General features: G+C 45.8%; 1 protein-coding gene across 2 annotated transcripts in view; it reads left to right on the forward strand.

Moving 5' to 3' along the window:
• SSBP4 (single stranded DNA binding protein 4) overlaps positions 1 to 10751 on the forward strand; it is a 532613-nt gene extending 521862 nt beyond the window's left edge. For both annotated transcript variants that reach the window (XM_086947015.1, XM_086947014.1), the window contains one exon: positions 6853 to 10751. In XM_086947015.1, coding sequence (XP_086803141.1) covers positions 6853 to 6882 — 30 coding nt within the window. In that variant the 3' untranslated portion in view covers positions 6883 to 10751. The remainder of the gene's footprint in view (positions 1 to 6852) is intronic.
• The last annotated feature ends 10079 nt before the right edge of the window (positions 10752 to 20830 follow it).

Here is a 20830-nt window from a genome sequence, read left to right on the forward strand (position 1 = left end):
ACTCTTCGAAGTCCTCTAAGAGAAAGCACAAGGAGAAGTGGTGTCATTGTCATTATTCAAGGGATATCTCTTTGATGTCAATGTCCCCGGTTCTGAAGACTCATTAAGACAGAGGTGAGGTGTCCCCGACTCCATCCCTGGAGATCACCCCAGTGTCTCCATTGAGTCCAAGAGTACCGACTCAACCTGGGCACCCGGATCCGGAGTCAGTGCCAGATCCAGTCCTTCCACTGGTTATGCCGTGACCTATCCTTTCTAGACAGGAGCAGGAGTATCCAGCATTTCCAACTTCGCAGTCCGACCCATCGAGTTTTCTCAATGCTATGTATAGCATTTTCAGTAGGATGAAGATTCCATCGGTTGCGCATGCAGGCCCCATGGGTCCCCTTTCCAATTCATTGGGTTTTCCGGCACGGTGTGAGCAAGCTCCATTCTTGCCGTTTATGCGAATGGTTCAGGTTAACAGGCTCCCTCCAGCACTGAGAATGGTGATTCCATCACCAATAGAACAGTGACACAGAAATTTTCAACATCTTCCTGGGGCCTTTGCTGCCTTTTATTGAAGCTGTCACTGAACCAATGCTCGAAATTTGGCAGAATCCTGTGTCCTTGGCAGCAATAATAGGTCCATTGCAAGGAGGAAAACCCTGCTCCAGGGGCCCGTTGTTCTTTCCACACACACTACTCCTGAAAGTTTGGTGGTAGAACCTTTCTGTTCTTCGAAGTTATCTCCTGGGTCATTTCCAACCAGTCTTGCAGATAGAGAGTCCAAAGGAATGGAGCAGTCTGCAAAGAAGGTGTTTTCATCTAGTAGCATGGCCTGAAGGCTACCAATGCAACTTTTTTGTTAGGACGATACATCCATGCGTTAATGGAATCAGCCAAAGCAGTGATCTCTAAATTACCTGCCGAAGTTCGAGGACATTTTTCTGAATTACTGAATGATAGTCAGGCAGCTGCCCGCCAAGGCATTCAGTTGTGTCTGCATACTGCTGATTCGGTGCCTAGGGCAATGAGATTTTCAGTTACCACAAGGAGACATGCATGGCGGAGAGGGCCTGGTTTCTCGTCATATGTACAATCTACCTTGATGGATTCACCATTTGATGGTTCTGCCTTGGAGAGATTCAAGGACATTAAAGCAATGGCTAGAACCTTGTGCCTGCAGTCACAGCCTAAAGATTATAGACTATTTCGTGGGTTTGGCCAAACCTTTTAGTTTCAGGGCAGAAGCCAATACTAGCAAGAGCAACCAATCCCTGCTACAGGAATTATAGGGGTGGGGTAGGTGGGGTTGGGTGGGGTGGGGTGAGGCAGAGGCAGAGGCATACAATTTGTAGCGGCACATCAGCCTTCTTCCTCCTCTTCCAGTGGGAGGATGGTTGGCCTATTTTCTACCTCAATGGAGATCTGTAACGGCAGATCTTTTGAATTTGGTTATTGTGGAAAATGGGCCCCCCTACCCTTTCAGGAGTTTCCCCCACCCTTTCCTCCCCAACAAGGCTTTTATTCGGAAGAACATCTTCTGCTTCTCCTTTATGTCCAAACCTAGGCACACTTCCAAGTAAATCAACAGTATATAAATTCACTACAAAGTTAAAATGTTTTTGGAACAAAAATACATATACATAAGATGTTGCTTCGTCTTTAATTTGGGTTTCATTAAAGACGAAGCAACATCTTACCTATATGTTTATGTATTTTTGTTCCAAAAACTTGTTAACTGTGTAGTGAATATACATACTGTTGATTTACTTGGAAGTGTGCCTAGGTTTGGATATAATTCAGTAAGTGTGAGGGCCAACATTGAGGGGTTATAGGGTGTATCCCCTCTCCTAGCAGCACCTTCTGACCTTTGAGATACACTTATATTTACGCCCCCCCTTTTTACTAAAAACCCTTCAATAGAGAGACATCTTCTGCTTCTCCAACTGGAGGTTCAAATCCTACTTCAGAAGAGTGCTGTGGAGTAGGTTCCAGAGAAGGAACAGGGTCAGGGATGCTATTCCCTGTATTTATTGATTCCCCAAAAGGACAGTCGCTTGCGGCTGTTCCTCGACTTCAGGATTTTGAACTGGGTCCTCAAGCAGGAAAAGTTCAAGATGCTGACCCTTGCGGCAGTGCTTCTTGCACTGGAGAAGGAAGCATGGATGGGTTTGATCGATTTGCAGGATACGTACTTTCACATCCTTTTTGTTGGGGCTTACTTCCGCGTGTCGAGTCTTCATAGGGGTGATGGCAGTGGTTGCAGCGCGCCTCAGAAGGTGGGTAATACCAGTATTCCCTTACCTGGATGATTGGCTTATCAAAGCCAAGAATCCAGAGTTGATGTTGCATCACTTGCAGCTGACAATGCAGTGGTTTTCAACCTGGGTTGTACCTCCAACGTACCCAAATCTCACCTAGAGCCCTCTCAGCGCACCCTGTTCATAGGGGCAGTACTGGACACTACTGTGAATCAAGCCTACCCTCCCCCTCATTCAGGCTATGATTTTGATATTTCACAGTGGAGCTATGTATGGTTCCAGCCCTGAAGGTCTTATGCCTGCTCGGTCTCATGACTGCCTGCATTCTGTTGATTACCCATGCACGCTGGGTCCTCCAGTGGTGCCTCTGCAGGCAGTGGTTTCAGCACAAGGGGAATCTCAAATCGAGATCTCCAGCGAGACTGCAGTGGATAATCTCTGGTGGGGTGTGTCCGGCAATCTGTCTCAAGGAAAGCCGTTTCAACCTCCTCCTCCGGTGGCAACAGTGATAAAAGATGCCTCCCTTTTAGAGTGGGGATCTCATCTCGGAGCTCTGGAGATCAAAGGTCTTTGGTCACCGGAGGAAAGATTGTTGCATATTAATCTTCTGGAATTGCGGGTGATACATCTGGCTCTCAAGGCCTTCTTCACTTCCCTTTGCAGTCAGTCAGTTCAAGTCTTAACAGACACTAGTACTGCTGCAATGTGATACATAAGTAAGCAGGGAGGAGTAGGGTAGTGTCATCTCTGCAGAGACACTCTACAATTTTGGTCCAGGGCTCTTGACCTCTAGATTTGCATCTTGGCAAATAATTTGGCCGGAGTTCTGAACGTGCATGCAGACAGTCTCAGTCAGCATTCTTCAGCCAATCACAAATGGTGTCTTCATCCGGAAGTAGTCCAACAAACTTTCTGGCTGCGGGGAACTCCTCAGATAGACCTATTTGCCACTCAAGAAAATGCACGCTTCCTTCAGAATCCTTTGCAGGAAGCTCTAAGGGATGCGTTTTAATTGGACTGAGGCGCTCAGCTGTTTTACGTGTTTCCTCCATACCTTTGATTCCTCGGGTTATGGAGGAAGATTCGCCAAGACCAGGCCCATGTCATTTTAATATAGCCCCGGATTGACCACGGCCAGATTTTTCCCCTCTGACTGTGTCCTCCGCTCCATCTCCCTCATAGGGCAGACCTCCTCTCCTAGTTGCAGGGGAGGGTTCTAAACCCCCACAAACTGAGCCTGCCCCTATACAACTGGAGATTTAATGGAGAAACAGGAGTTCTTTTTCTCGTCCTCCTGATGTAGTGGATATTATCCTATCAGCCAGAAGACACTCCACCAAGTGTTGGGCAAAGTTTGTAAAGTGATGTGAAGAAAATTCTATTGATTTTTTAAAAGCCAATTTGTCTGAGTTTTGTGCTTTCCCTAGCGCAGCAAGGTTGTGCAGTTGCAACAGTTAAGGGATACTTGTTTGTCCTTTAGACATTCCTCCTTTGACCTGACCAACCTTCCTTTTTTAAGTCCCCTATTGTATTAAGATTTATTAAGGGACTTACTAACACATACCCTCCCACTCCTGTTTATTATGCGGCAGTGGGATCTTAGTTTGGTTTTAACTTATCTTATGGAGACTCCATTTGAGACCTTACATAGTTGTCCTTTAAGGGTATTTACTTTTAAAACAATTTTTCTGGTTGCCATGTCTGCTAGATGTGGTAGTGAATTGCAAGCATTGTGTGAAACCCCTCCTTCATGACTTTCTATGCAGATAAGTTGGTACTGGGAACCAGGGCTGCTTTCCTGCCAAAAGGGATTACTCCCTTCCACTTGGGCTAGTCTATCACCCTTCCTACTTTCCATCTTCCCCACAACTACTTAAAGAGGAAGAAAGGCTTCATCGCTTGGACCCTAAGAGGGCTGTCAGCTTTTATGTGGACAGAACTCGTGATCTCTGGCTGGATGATCAGTGGTTTGTTGGCTATATGGGCAAGATGAAAGGAAAAGCAGTGCATAAGAGGACATTGTCCAGATGGATTAGCCTGTGCATCAAGATCTGCTATGCCATGGCTAACAAAGAACCACTTGAAGGTATTAGAACTCATTCTACTAGAGCAAAGTTTTCTACTTTAGCTCTAGCTACAGGTGTCCCTGGGGTTGACATTTGTAAAGCAGCAACTTAGGCCTCCCTCCATACTTCTGCAAAGCACTATTGCTCAAACTCCAAAGTGGGGAGGGATGAACACTTTGCCTGCTCAGTTTTGCAGGATTTTTTGGTATAGGCAGACAGGCACCCACCTTCTATTAAAAAGGTGAGGAGTCCACAGGTAGGTGTATCCATCAGAAGAACAAGTTACTTGCCTTCAGTAAAGTCTTTTCTGGTAGATACAGTGTTTACCTGTGGATTCCTCACTGACCCACACGCCACCCTGATGCTTGTCTGCTTATGCAAAAAAGAAGCTATTTGTATATAGTTTGTGTATTATTTATATTTGTGTGTGTGTGTATGTATATCTATACTACTATTACAAAGGAAGAACTTTGAGGCTTTGAGGTGGGTAAACTCGGGAACCACAGCGCCAATCCTCCCTCACACCTGATACATCGTTGTAATCCTCAGGGTGTGCAGATGGACATAGGCTATATAAATTAAAAATAAATACGTTATTTAAAAAATATAAGTTAAAAAAAAGTAGTCCCTTCAAAGTAGCGCTGGCCGCAACGTGTGTGCTTACATCAGGAGCGGCGTACATGAGCGCGAGGAGCGGCGGAGATCAGCGCGGGGAGGAGCGGCGGAGATCAGCGCGGGGAGGAGCAGTGACGAGGAGCGGCGGAGATCAGCGCGGGGAGGAGCAGTGACGAGCGGAGGAGCAGCGGACATGAGCGGGGGACAGGCGGTGAGGATCGGCGGGCAGGCAGTGAGGAGCGGCAGCGGGGAGGAGCGGTGAGCGGCGGATGGGGTAGGGCGCCAAGTAAGCAGTGAGCAAAGCAAACGTGAGGGAGGAGCGGCGGCGGCGGCGGAGAGGAGCGGTGAGCGAGCCACAGGTACCAAACGGAAAAAGAAACGTGTGCAGGTTGCAAAAGCGTACAAAGTGGAGCTGTCAGCTGAAAGCTAAAATGACAATCGGGAGAAGGTAGCAAACGGGGCATTACAGGAGGAAAAAGTGACGTGGGCAGGTACCAAACGGGGCATTACAGGAGGGAAAAGAAATGTGTGCAGGTTACAAAAGCGTACAAAGTGGAGCGGTCAGCTTAAAGCAAAATGACAATCGGGAGAAGGTACCAAACGGGGCATTACAGGAGGAAAAAGTGACATGGGCAGTGACGTGGGCAGCGACGTGGGCACCTTACAAAAGCGTACAAAGTAAACATAGAGGCATAATACTGCACAACGTCAGGGCGGGCGGGGGCCCTGAGCCATGATTGCTCCCGGACAACGTCGGGACGGGCTGCTAGTGTATGTGTGTATATATATATATATATATATATATATGTGTGTGTGTGTGTATATATATATATATATATATATATATATATATGTATCTTGATTTAAGCTCTGACAGATGCTTTCTCATGGGCACTGGTAATTTTACCCGGGTGCCTTGAAGGCACAAACAAAATGGGTAGAAACTAACGTCAGCATGCCGACAAGGACATCTAATGGCTCAGATGACGTAGCGTTCAGAGCCGTGGCATTACGACATCCTCATTGACGTGGGAGAGCTGTAAAGAAAAGTTTCCGTGGAATGCTGGCACATTGGGATATTTAAAAGGTGAGAGGAATTCACAGGTAGATACTCTATCTCACAGAAGAAGCGTTATCGAAGGTTAAGTAACTTGTTCATTTAAACTGACCTTCCAAACCCTACAAAACACTAGAACCAGACATAACATATCCTAAAGCTATTGTTTCCCGGATATTTCATGCATTTATAAGGGATTCGTTTTTAGAGTTTCCCCTCATTCTGTAACTGGGCCAAAAGCCCCTTGCAAATAATGTCAGTTTTGTATATTTTATGCACAATCTGAATTCTCTTTGGTGATCCTCTGTGACCTTATCGATGTCCTGTAATTGGTTTAAGGGGAGATGCATTTTGAGACATGGATTGAGCCAAACTGTATTTATTTGTAGGAATGAGGTTGTTTTGCAAGTTTCGCACCTCATGAACATCACTTGCCATCATGCAGACTTCAGAAGTTGTCTTAACCTATGTAGGGTCACAGGATTGTGAAAAAAATTATCATTCTCAGTTTTTGAAAAATGTAACTTATTAGGAGAGAATTGATATATTTGTTGTTATATTTTTATAGTGTCTCTGAATCCTGCCAGGCTCGCAGATTTATCTTAAGAATATGAATATGATAAAGACTCCTGTGATTGAGATTACATACATGACACCTTTACCTGGTCTTCTCTTCATTATAGGAATCATTATTTCCTTAATCGTGTACATCTCTTGGAAATAATTAAATCTTTTGCGACCGCAAAATTGCACTTTTTCTAAATAACTGCCTTTTTGTGCGTATTCCAGTGCTTTCACGTAAATGTTGCTTTGTCTTATATTTTATTGTAGACTTTCTGATGTTTTTTTTCCGTCTCTCTTCCTACAGTACTCCCCCAGCATGACAATGAGTGTGTGATCCCCACCAGTAGGAGGAGTGCTGCTCAGCCATCCCCCTGGAAATGTTCCTTTAACTGAAGAGTTCAAATGTGGGCCATGAAAATGAAAAAAACTTTCAAACTATGTATTTAAAGAAACAGGACATTTCCAGAAGGCTGCTACATTTCTTAAATTCCACCCTGTGGGCATACAACTAAGAGCAAGGAAAAGGGACTGCACTTAACAGGCTGAAGACCTCCGCAGAAGAAGTTGGAAAATTGCTCTTTGCTCGTAACATCACTTCATCGTCCTTGCCTGCCCTGCGGTGGTAGCACCACCTATTTCTTACTGGGAACAATAATGACAGCCAGAACAGTACACCTCTTGACTTTGCGTCATGAGACCTGGAATACAAAGCAGTAATCACATATGAACACTTTTGGGCGATTCGCATGAAATATTGAATGAGATAGTTTGGTTTGGGGAAGGGCAGTCATAGGAAGGGGTCCAAGGCAGTCAGAATATTTGCAAGAATGTTATGTTGAGCTGAGCACATAGTCATCATCACAAGGGAAATGTGAAATATTCTAGAGGTTATTTTTTTTGTTTTATGTTTGAATTCCCAGCTGCTAGCAAGTTGGGATCTGTGTCCATCCAAAGAGAAACTCTCACGAAAAGAGGGTTATGACGAGAGAGTTGATCTTCATCATGATGAATATCTCAAAAATAAATATTTATTATTTCAGGTAAAAAAGAAACAAATTACAAGCCCACGCTGAGGTCATGACGAGGCAGTGGACTTTGACAGCCCTCGTTTTATTGATCTTTTCACTGGATTCAGCGTCTCCTAGGCTCGAAGCGCATATCAGTATTCAAGACCTCAGTGAAAGTCCAAGAAATTTAGAGTGCTGCAGATTACAAAACTTTGGACTGATTGCTCTGGCCTTACTAACTTAGGACCACATGGTACTCAGATTTGCATAAAAAAGTTTGTTGTTTCCACACCAGGAGGCGGGAGCAGGGGTGGGGGAAGAACATGCCTGTTTTTTAGTTTAGCGTGCACACCCAGGAAAACACCAGGGTTGTGTAGGCATTCAAATTAAGGGGGTGCAGTGATTGTAAATGACCAGCAGGGACATTCCACCAGGTAGCTGCTATTGCTTGCAGTATTTCAGCTGATGTGCTATAGAAAAAGTTGCCCACAAATACCCAGTGGTATGTCAAAGTCAATCATGTGTTGGGTTATCGGTTTCAAAGTTTGGGCGTTAGTGGACCAGAAAAGTCTTGAACTCCCTGTTTGTTCCAAGTTTACGAGAGCAGGGTTACCTTTTCGCTTATAAAGTTGTGTGCCAATTTACATCTTAATCTCACTGTGGTATGGTCAAAATCCTCTGCACATAGGGTATTCTTTTGTAGACTTTGTCAGGGAGATCACACAAAAGCAAGGTATAAAGACTGAACCCCTAGCTTGCATCTGTCTCCTGGCTGACCTTTGCATCAGATTGGTAGCAGTTTTTGATCCAGAATAAAGCCCTCTCTTGAAACTGCCCAGTCTAAATTGTGGCTAAATACTGGACCATATTCCTATTGCGGCCCCCGACATTATACAATTTTAAACATAAAAGAAATTAAGATGACCTAGATTAAAGGGATAGGATTATACCAGTTTTATTTTTATCCTACATTCTGTAAATTAAAAACCTTATGGGGTAATGTCCAAAACAAAAGGTTGGCAATTTGTTAGATACTGTGCATGGGAGTCATCAAATGAATTACTTGAGCATCCACTGTGGAAATATGTGCCTAAAACATTATGTAGAAGACAATTGAAAAGACTGTTCTCTCTCTGTCTATTCCTAGATTTGATCTTCGGAACAGTTCAGTGATAGAAGAGGGGTTATTCATCAGTAGTGCATGTGAACACATTATGTGCCTGTGCTGTCGCCAGAATCTGTTGCCTAGAATCTACTCTGCCCTTTTAATCATGAGAAAATGTCCTGCTACACTCCACGAGGGCAGTATCCATGCCAGATTTTCCAGATCGCCCCATTGACAAATAATGAATCTAAATGGAAGTCATTTTCACAGTTATTGGTTATCCATAGAATCTGGCATGGATAAGTCCCTCTTGAAGCAAGAGTAAGGCCCATGCATCATAAAGTAGAAATATTTCTTTCTTAAAGTTCTAAACATTCCATGTGATCAAACCTCTTACGATGAACAAAATAACATAGATGAAAGGGACCTGTTTGATAAGCTGTATCTGCTTGATTTTAGTGGAATTTAAGAGCAAGCGAGAATCCACTGTGATCTCTTAAATTCTCATCTCTTTAAAGTCACTCATCAGAATTGACAACAACTTCATAAACACGTTTATGATGTTACAACAGAAGAAAATCAAATCAGCTTTGTCTAGAAACAAGAAACAATGCAAACAATGTAAGCCATCTTCCTTTCCTCTGGATAAACCCGATCGAAGATCTTTGTCCAACGAAGATAATGTCCGCTTTTCTCTTTGGTGGCTGGCATAGATAACCTCAACTCTGTGACCCACTCAGTACTGTACAGTATAGTCTCAAAAAGATAGCCGGATCTCTGAATTGATTACCACACAGAGCAAGGTCTCAGTCTTTTTATTGAGTGGACAAGTGTTCATGTAGCAACAAGAAGTCACCACTTCGCCCTTTCCATTATTTTTAAGCTAGTGACAAATTAATCTGGCACGAAAGGCATACTCTTCACAGCCAAAGTTATTAAGTAAAGTCTCTGAACTCCAAGTATCCCAGATGTCTACCATGCATCTAATGTTTGTGTTTTTATTTCAATATTTTACATGACTGTCAGCAAATGCATACATTGGCCCGCCGATGCGTTTCACCCTCAGTTGGGCTTCCTCAAGGCTGCAGTGTTGCATAAGATCAAGCTGCTGCCACGCTTGCATGTCGGCCCACATCCGTGGCCTGGAGAATTGTTGGAAACCTACACTCTCTTCAGCGACCTTCACGCGGGGCAGTGGAGTTTTCAAATTCACCCAGCAAGGAAATCCGAAAGAGATGCATGCGTCGCCACCTTACACCCTCTCCGCTGTGCTCAACCTCACCATCAGCAAGAAACTGTTAACGGCGGTTGCCTCTTTGCTCCAGATGTAGCACCTGTTTTCTGGAACACCACTGTGATTTTACTCCCACCCCCCTCTTCCACCAAACCTCGCTCCTACGTAGAATGATATCTGTGCGTTCATGACACTGGTGTGACTTCAGGGAGAGGTACCCAATGCCCCCAGGTTTTGCAAAGCTCAGTAATGGCATATACCATGTCAGGGCAAAAGGGGCTTTGCGACGAGGGTTGGCATGTGGCTGAATTCAGATGTAGTGTAGGCGCCTGCAGGTGAGAGCAACCGTCTCTTTACATGGCAAGGGACCACTTTTAACTTTAATATGAAGGATTTTTTTCCTATTTTATAAACATAAAGGACCTCATTAAAAAAGGATGTGTCTGTGTTTTTTTCTGCTATTTTATCCCAAAGCAGCTATGTACAGATTAATGCTTAAGTCCTCCCTTCCCCTTTTGTTATGCCTTTTTAATTTTAATGTTTATATATTTTTTTGCAACGTCTGCCATTCTGCGTAATTCTAGTGTGATGTAAAATACTGTAACATTAGGACGGAATTAAAAATAAAATGTACTGTTATGTGTCCTTCATGATATGACAGTATTGAATATGAAGCTACCTTGAGGTTGCTTTGTATTTGCTAGTAGGGATAGAAAATCCAGTCCTAGGTTTTAGTTGTTACGTGTAGGATATATATTATGTCATTTGTATGTTCTTTATATTGTAAAAATTCTTTAGACGGAAAGTTGCTTATCAAAAAAAACTGCATCAATAAATGTAATTTGATTTTTTTCATAGTTCTGTCTGTTTGCTCATTACTGCTCTGCAGCGATATTTAAGCGTATCAAGAAAAAACCTGTCTGGAAAATAAAGGGGTTCATTTGGCTGTGATTGTGAGAAGTTTACAGGTGAAAAATGGCTGTGTGCAGCAAGTAAACGGCTTAGGAAGACTCGCCGCAGTAGTTAGCAGGGAGAGTGTGGAGGATGCTGCATCCAGCATGACTTGCCCCAGGCAAACTCAGAAAGCAGGTTTCAGCTTCAATAACTTGAGGACTGTTCCCAGGAGGACATCGATACAAATATGATGTCACTCCGATGTGACATATGGTGTTCACTATCCAAACATCAAGGCTTGCAGCCCTACGTGGGTTTAGCACTCAAGTAATATGTCAAAACTTAATGCATATCCCGCTCTCCATATTACAAGTGCCATAGGACAGGTGGGAGAGCCATTTCCTACCTCGCAGTCAAAACCTGGAACGAGGTCCCCGTGAACATCAGACGCTCCCCAACCCTGCACACTTTCAGAAAGGACCTCAAGACCTGGCTTTTAGATTGATCCGTAGCTGCGACTGAGCCGGAGCTGACCCCCTCTCCCCCCTCCATCACCTTCAGACTCTCACGGGTGAGTAGTGCGCTTTATAAACCCTTGATTGATAGGCTGTAATGCACTTTTTCAGTAGCGGGTGGGACCTCTACAACGTTTGCCCTGGAGTATCCCACATGCCAAACTCTAAATAAGATGCTTTGTTGTTTTCTGTACAGGATCAAGACCAACATTCATGTTATTAAACATCTTTAAGATCTAACTTTGCAAACACCTAGAGTCTAGATCCCAACTTATTTTTGATGCATTCAAAGAAGTTCCAGGTGAACAAAAGAGCCAATAAGACACCAGCTTGCCCCATTGTCCTAGTAGTCACACTGCCTGGCTATGTTTACGAACATTAGTTGACCTGCATGGTTGGTCCCTTTCGTCCTTCGATCAAAGGGGGATGATGGTGGGACTGCTGAAAGGCAGTAAATGGTCATCTGGTCACGGCTAGTTGCCTCTTGATCTAGACATTTTCTCTAGGGCAGTGCTAAGTGCTGCAGAATTCACACTGTTCTACTCCAAGTTTTACCTTGTTTCTAACCTTCTTTTATTTTCTGAGGATTAATCCCTTTCTTCGCCTCCCACCAGTGTCCTCTACTGAAGTATCCTTGCAAGTTTCATGCTGTCTCTCTCCCTGATTTGATTATTGTTTTGTTTCTTAGGCATTAGTAGCTTTCTGCTGGCTCTCCCTGTTTTATTTTCTCATCCATCCTTTGTGCAGCACATTCTTCTAGGAGGCTGTGGCCGGTTGTACCCCTTGCTAGAAATAGTAAAAGGTTTGAGAAATAAAAAAAATATTATTGCCTACCATTATTTAGGTTTGAATGCATATTCTCCTGATATTTTCTTCATTTTTAAACACTTTTTAACTGATATTTAAAGCTTATTCGGTTATTTCTGTCGCTGGGATTCAATACGGGGTGGGTCCATGATGTACAGCGATATGGTATTTGGATGATTTAGTGTTGATCTAATATATTATTTTTTTTTGCTCTGGAAAAGCTTGATCATACACACTGTTTAAGATTGCAGGATACATTTTTTTTAACCATAGCCACTGCCCCATTCTGAATATTATAAAAGGGCTAATATATATCAAGAAGTTGTGATTATCCTTATTCAAATTATTAATGCTGTCTTGTGCTCGGAAGCATCCAAATTGTTGTTGTTTGTTTGCATCAATATAAAGTTTGTTTTGCATTTGAAAAACTATAGAATACAGGTCTGATGATGTGAGAGGCTCTGCCGTGATATTTAGACTTTTGGTTCCAAGCTAATGCAGGTACATTCTATATTAACGGTCGCGAAAAAACTATTACATAGCCGTCTGGAGTTCATGAATCTGTATGTTACGGATGTCCTCTGATCATAGATGAAAATCTAACAAAAACAGCACTTATTTTGTTCAATATGAATGGCACTGAGTCAGTAGGTTTACAATACTGTCCAGAGACAAGAGAGTGGCTTTTTCTGTCGCTTACTCACTAATGCAATTAGAAGTGTATGGTAATTTACTAAACGAGGGTTGCTCTAACTGTGTGCATGAGAGTTCCTGTCTAAGTAAATACTTTCCCGTAGATTCCTTGGATGCAAAGTCATGGTTCTGTAGTAGGGGATCTCTGTGTATAGTCATAATCTAGTGAATAGTCCCGCCCATGTGCGCGGACCCCGGAGCAATCAAAAATAATCTCTTAAGCTGTCAAAACATGCAGACCTGCATAGACACTTAAGAGAGAATTTAAAGACAGATAATGCAGCCTATATCCACAGGCTACACTGTCCAATACTTCAACTGGAAATTCCACCAAAAACCACAACAGCACAGCCTGTCCAGGGTTTTCCACAGAGAAAAACCTTGCTTTGAACAGCAAAACCCTCTGGAATGATAGAGAGGAAGGAGTGGACAGACAAGCCCCATAGGCTGCCATTATGTGGCTCAAAACAGGATACTGTGCCTTTAAGAGAACTTCCCAGAAGCCTCACAGTATCCCAGAATGCAGTGCAGGTCCCTTTCACCTTCAGTTCTTTTTTCCGGCTCCTGCTAGCAGGACCCTGGAGCATTAGCTCTTCTTTTCTGAGCTTTTTCTATACTATTTTTGTGATATTTTTGGATGTTTGTAGCTTCACTCGACGTCTTTGGCCTTTATCTGCATTCTGCTGTGGTTTTTTGGCAGAATTTCTGCAGTCTTTTTGTCTTTAGACTATTTCTAGTCTGACATGTGCTTTGTCTGCAGCTGAACTGAAGGCCAAAGCTGAAGCTCACAGGGTTTGTACTCTGTGCTTGCCTGTGTCTTTGGACACCTGTCTTCTCTGTACCTTCTTTTCTAGGGGGCTTCGGCTTCCAGGTTTCAAACAGAGGAGTTTGAAGGCATCTTCAGCCTCTGGGTGAGGTGAGGGTAGGTCCTCTACCGAGTCCCATGCTGTAATCTCTGGGGTTATCCCCAGTAAGGACACGTCTGAGCTATGACGCGGTTCCAGTCGTCTCGTGGAGTGCCTGGACGTCATGGAGTGCCTCGACGTTGACGTCATGGAGTGTCGACGTCATGGAGTGCCTCGACGTCGACGTCATGGAGTGCCTCGACGTCGACGTCATGGAGTGCCTCGGCGTCGACGTCATGGAGTGCCTCGACGTCGACGTCATGGAGTGCCTCGACGTCATGGAGTGCCTCGACGTCGACGTCATGGAGTACCTCGACGTCGACGTCATGGAGTACCTCGACGTCGACGTCATGAAGTGCCTCGACGTCATGAGGTGCCTCGACGTCATGAAGGGCCTCGAGCATGGAGTGTCTCGACGTCGACGCCATGGAGTGTCTCGACGTCGACGCCATGGAGTGTCTCGACGTCGACGCCATGGAGTGTCTCGACGTCGACGCCATGGAGTGTCTCGACGTCGACGCCATGGAGTGTCTCGACGTCGACGTCATGGAGTGTCTCGACGTCGACGTCATGGAGTGTCTCGACGTCATGGAGTACCTCGACGTCATGGGGTTCCCCGACGTCATGGGGTGCCTCGACGTCATGGAGCGGTGCTGCTCGACGTCATGGAGCGGTGATGCTCGACGTCATGGAGCAGGGATGCTCGACGTCATGGGGCAGGGATGCTCGACGTCATGGGACAGGGAGGCTAGACGTCATGGAGCGGTGAGGCTCAACGTCATGGAGCAGTGATGCTCCTTTTGGGGCATTGGTCACTTGGGCTCTGCCCTCTTCCGTTGGGTCAGGACTTCACCGTTAGTGATGGCTCGGCGTCTCCTTGGTTGACACCTAGTGACATTTTGACGTCTGAGTGTTGGTTGTCATAGAGACAGTCACTGTCTTAGTGATGGTGACGTCGTAGTGAGGTCGGCGTCATGGGTTACAGCCGCAGAGTACTGCCGGCTCTTGACGCCTGGGTCTGGTTCCAGGCCTCGCTCCTTGGTGAGCCTCCCGTCGTAGAGGGGACTTTGTGTTCCCGGCACCTTCCACTCACGACGCAGAGCAGTTGATCAGCGTCGAGGAACCCTTCTGATGGGGAGTTTGTGGTTACTCACCACGTGTACACGAGGGACGTTTGTCCTTTTGCTTAGTTTTGAGTGCTTGCATGCCTGCACGTCTGCTAGGTCGCCTCCTGCTCAACCACTACTGGTGAGACCTCCGGGGATGTTTCAGAATCCCCTCGGTTCCCTCTTCCGTCCAACACCCCAGGGGCCTTTTGCCCCTCAGTCTGCGAACCTCCGTGCCTTGATGCCAGGGATGCGTCTGCCATGAGTACGGGGAGTCCCTCTCCGACTCTTTACTGGTTGGCGGGACTTACCTTTCGTCCACTACCGCCTGGCAGGAGGTTCTGGCTCCGACCGTGCTCCTGACTTGGTCGCAGGGGTGGCGGCATGTAGGCCTCGCGCTGTGGCCCGTGGTTGTTGGACCGTTGTTGTGAGATCCCTCTGTGGGGGGGGTTTTCTTCACCGATTTGTGGTTCCTCTGCCGAGAGACAGGAGGGAAGCCTTACAAGAGGTGGTCTAATGGGCCTGATAGTTTCGGATCTAGGCATCGGTGTCGGAGCGAAGTTTTTCTCTCCTGCCTACCCCCAGGTATTGTGGGTTTGTCCTACATTGCCATACTTTTATTTGCCTGACGTCTCTGCAGCCTGCGGCTCAGCAGTGTGCTTCTACTCTCCCGTTCTTTGGGCAACCCTTGGGTTGCCATGAGAGTAGTGAGTGGCCCGCATGAAGTCTGAATCAGAGACTTTTGGACGGCTGTAGGTTTGGGGCATGGAGAACGGCCTGAGGCCTTCTGCCCTTTCTAGCGGCGTTTTTCCTCCCAGGATTTGCCGGTGGTCCCGGGCCGCCACTTGATGCTTTACAAGTATATTGTGCGCATACGCGGGAGAGCTTGTGGCTCCTCGGCGAACAAAGGCCGGCTGGGTCTAAGTCAGTCTTCGGTTCATCGGCTCTCCTCCAGCACTTCCTCCGGTCGGCTCGCGGTTTCAGCGGTGCGAGCTCTAAGTAGAGGCCGTTATCCTGTCTAGGACAAGGGCGATAGAGGACGTACCTCTGTCTCAAAAGAGGAGAGGTCTGTACTCGCGGTTCTTCTGGTTCGTGAGAAGGACAGGAACGAGTTCCGGCCCATTCTGGATTTGCGACAAGCAAACAAGTGGATTCGCAGTAGAGGAGGTTCGCATGCTGTCGTTGCATCAGGTTTATGCTCTGCTGCAACAGGGAGATTGGCTTGGTGCCATAGATCTACGGGATGCATACTCCCATGTGCTCATTGCACACAGGAAGTTCCTGCGATTCCAGGTCTGCGCCCGTCATTATCAGTACACAGTACTGCCAGTCGGGCTGAAGTCTGCGCCCAGACTATTCTCGAAGTGCATGGCAGTGGTAGCTGCACGCCTGTGGAAAAACGAGGTGGCTTCTCTAACCGTGCCTGGACGATTGGTTGATCAGGGCCTCCTCCTTCTCGGAAGCTCAGGCGCACTTCAGGAGGATGTGCGTTCTCTGGAACGAGCTGGGGTGGCACATCAACATGTCCGAGTCTGTCCCCATTCCGGTCCAGTGCATACAGTACTTGGGAGCCTCCGTCAATACGCTGTCAGCAAGCGTGTCTCCTCCGGTGGAGAGTCGATTATCTCCCCTTGGGAAGGCTCAGGCTCTTGTGACCGCCCCATCTACGGTAGTGGAGACGGTGTCTTCTCTACTGGGGTCGGTGGCCTCTTGTATGTTCCTCACGCCATACGCACGGCTGCTCATGAGACCTTTGCAGGAGTGCTTGGAGGATCAGTGGGATTAGAGGAAAGGATCCTTGGGCGATAAGATACGACTGTCTCTGCGTGCTCTTCAGTCTCTGAAGTGGTAGTGTTCAGCGGAGAATCTCCTAAGAGGGGTTCCCTTTCACAAGGACATTTCCACACAGACTGTCGTGACGGATGCGTCTCCCCACGGCTGGGGGGCGCTTTCCGTGGACTTGCAGATACAAGGAACGTGGTCCCCGATGGAGTCCACGTATCACATCATTTTCTGGGAACTCAGAGCTGTTCCCTTGGCATTGAAGGCGTTTCTTCCGTCCTTCCAGATCAACTCTCTGCTTGTACAGACGGACAATTTGACCACAATCTATTACCTCAACAAGCAGGGGGGTTCGAGATCGCGCACTCTGTCGCAAGAGGCGCGGGCGATCTGGCGACTGACTCTAACGGCTACCCATCTGCCAGGTGTGCAGAATGCTCGGGCAGACGTGCTGAGCAGACTGATTCAGGAAAGCCATGAGTGGGTCATAAACGACGAAGTACTAGGAGAAGTCTTCGGCGAATGCCGAGACTTCGCCTCCAGGTACTGCCTGTGGGGAAGCTGGGGAATGCGTTCTGGATTAACTGGTCGAACAGCTTTCTGTACGCTTTTCCACCCTTTCCCTTGATTCCGGCGGTGTTCATCAAGCTGTCCCAGTCCAGGGCGCGGATGATCCTGATTGCCCCGGAATGGCCCAGACAGTGGTGGTTCACGGACCTGTTTACCGGTCTCTCCGTCCTCTCATACGGAGGCCTTGCAGGCCGGACCTTCTCGCAAAGTTCAGGGGGCAGACGTTGCACCCCAACCTCTCGTCTTTGAGTTTGGCTGCATGGCTCCTGAGATAGTGTGATATGGCCATTTGAATCTACCAGAAGTTTGTATGGACATACTGAAGGAGGCTAAGCATCCTTCCACTAGGACTTTTTCTGCTTAATAGTGAAAGAAGTTTTTGCATCTGGTGCAAGTCCAAGGACCATGCCTTGTCGACGTGTAAGGAAGATGTCTTTCTTCTGTATCTTCTACGCCTGGCGCAGTCGGGCCTTAATGTCTACTCCATTACGGTTCATATTGCTGCGCTGACTGCCTACAGGAAATGCCCTTCAGACTTCCTTCTTCCAGATCCCTGTGATCAAAGATTTTTTTGGAAGGCTGGAAGAAAGCATTCCCTCCTGTCTGGCTTCCTTCGCCTTCATGGAAATTGAATGTGGTGCTGTCCAGATTGATGTAGGAGCCTTTTGAACCTATTCATAGGGCTTCGTTGCAGCATCTGTCCTGGAAGGCGGCGTTCCTCGTGGCCATCACATCGGCCCGCAGGGGGAGTGGTATTCAGGCGTTGTGTTGCCAAGGACCTTATCCTGTATTTCATGCTGCTGAGGTTGTTACGCATACTCACCCTAAATGTCTTCCTAAGGTTCTTTCTGGTTTTCATGTCAATCAGACAATAACTTTGTCTACGTTTGTTCAGAATCTGGCATCTCCAGCGGGAAGGTCCCTACATTCCCTGGATGTTAGGAGGGTGTTGGAATTTTATCTGGCTAAAACCAGAGATATTCGTGGTTCAGATCCATTGTTTGACAATTATGAATCAGTCTGGACCGGTTTTGCTACCTCAAAACAATCCATCTCTAGGTGGATTGTGTCCTGTACACTATTGTGTTACCAACAGACTAATACGACCTTAGGAGGTAAACCTAAGGCTCATTCCACCAGGGGCAAAGCTGCTGCGACTGCTTTGCTGCTTAATGTTCCGATTGCAGAAATCTGCATGGCCGCCACTTGGAAGACGGTCCATACCTTGGCTAAGCATTACTGTCTGGACACTGATACCAGGGCAGATGCTCAGGTTGGGCAGGCTTCGCTGCGACATTTGTTCGCACGATAGTGGTGTTATTTCTCGTTTCTCCACCGCCGCTTTGGTGTGGGGATGGGCTTGCCATTCTATTCACTAGATTATGACTATACACAGAGATCCCCTACTACAGAAGGAGTAGTTTCTGTCCTGTAACTCCAGTTCTGTAGTAGGGGTATCTCTGTTATAGTCATAAGCGCCCGCCCTCCTCCCCGGTGGAGAGAGATATTCATGTAAGGAATGCTACAGGTCTGGCGTGTTACGCCTTCAAAAAGAACTGAAGGTGAAAGGGACCTGCACTGCATTCTGGGATACTGTGAGGCTTCTGGGAAGTTCTCTTAAAGGCACAGTATCCTGTTTTGAGCCACATAATGGCAGCCTATGGGGCTTGTCTGTCCACTCCTTCCTCTCTATCATTCCAGAGGGTTTTGCTGTTCAAAGCAAGGTTTTTCTCTGTGGAAAACCCTGGACAGGCTGTGCTGTTGTGGTTTTTGGTGGAATTTCCAGTTGAAGTATTGGACAGTGTAGCCTGTGGATATAGGCTGCATTATCTGTCTTTAAATTCTCTCTTAAGTGTCTATGCAGGTCTGCATGTTTTGACAGCTTAAGAGATTATTTTTGATTGCTCCGGGGTCCGCGCACATGGGCGGGACTATTCACTAGATTATGACTATACACAGAGATCCCCTACTACAGAACCATGACTTTGCATCCAAGGAATCTACGGGAAAGTATTTACTTAGACAGGAACTCTCATGCACACAGTTAGAGCAACCCTCGTTTAGTAAATTACCATACACTTCTAATTGCATTAGTGAGTAAGCGACAGAAAAAGCCACTCTCTTGTCTCTGGACAGTATTGTAAACCTACTGACTCAGTGCCATTCATATTGAACAAAATAAGTGCTGTTTTTGTTAGATTTTCATCTATGATCAGAGGACATCCGTAACATACAGATTCATGAACTCCAGACGGCTATGTAATAGTTTTTTCGCGACCGTTAATATAGAATGTACCTGCATTAGCTTGGAACCAAAAGTCTAAATATCACGGCAGAGCCTCTCACATCATCAGACCTGTATTCTATAGTTTTTCAAATGCAAAACAAACTTTATATTGATGCAAACAAACAACAACAATTTGGATGCTTCCGAGCACAAGACAGCATTAATAATTTGAATAAGGATAATCACAACTTCTTGATATATATTAGCCCTTTTATAATATTCAGAATGGGGCAGTGGCTATGGTTAAAAAAAATGTATCCTGCAATCTTAAACAGTGTGTATGATCAAGCTTTTCCAGAGCAAAAAAAAATAATATATTAGATCAACACTAAATCATCCAAATACCATATCGCTGTACATCATGGACCCACCCCGTATTGAATCCCAGCGACAGAAATAACCGAATAAGCTTTAAATATCAGTTAAAAAGTGTTTAAAAATGAAGAAAATATCAGGAGAATATGCATTCAAACCTAAATAATGGTAGGCAATAATATTTTTTTTATTTCTCAAACCTTTTACTATTTCTAGCAAGGGGTACAACCGGCCACAGCCTCCTAGAAGAATGTGCTGCACAAAGGATGGATGAGAAAATAAAACAGGGAGAGCCAGCAGAAAGCTACTAATGCCTAAGAAACAAAACAATAATCAAATCAGGGAGAGAGACAGCATGAAACTTGCAAGGATACTTCAGTAGAGGACACTGGTGGGAGGCGAAGAAAGGGATTAATCCTCAGAAAATAAAAGAAGGTTAGAAACAAGGTAAAACTTGGAGTAGAACAGTGTGAATTCTGCAGCACTTAGCACTGCCCTAGAGAAAATGTCTGGATCAAGAGGCAACTAGCCGTGACCATATGACCATTTACTGCCTTTCAGCAGTCCCGCCATCATCCCCCTTTGATCGAAGGACGAAAGGGACCAACCATGCAGGTCAACTAATGTTCGTAAACATAGCCAGGCACTCTCTTCAATGCCTTATGTTTTCAATGCTTTTCTATATGTGATGTTTGGTTTTATATATTCTCTTTGCTTTGCATTAGGTGCTTTTTAAGATATCAAAATTAATTACTTGTGGCTATCCAGAAAGTCTGGTCTGGATCCAGTGTTTCCGGATCTACATTTGGATGGCCTTTTGTAGTTCAAGTTTGAAATGAAAGATATCAATAAGATATCAATAACATTTTAACAATTTATCCTAGATTGATGCTATGTCTCCATGTTGTTTGTTTTGCCTGTAATATTTTCCCTGTGAGTAGGACGCCGATCAGCTGCTCCCTGCTCTCAGCCTGCTCTGAGCCTGACGGTTAACGCCTGCTGCATGCCGGTCTTTGATCCTCGCCCCCCGACCTCTATACTGTCGTCATCGTGACTGGGGGG

This window comes from Lissotriton vulgaris, chromosome 12 (genome assembly GCF_964263255.1).
Source record: "Lissotriton vulgaris chromosome 12, aLisVul1.2, whole genome shotgun sequence".
In the NCBI taxonomy this organism is placed as follows: domain Eukaryota; kingdom Metazoa; phylum Chordata; class Amphibia; order Caudata; family Salamandridae; genus Lissotriton; species Lissotriton vulgaris.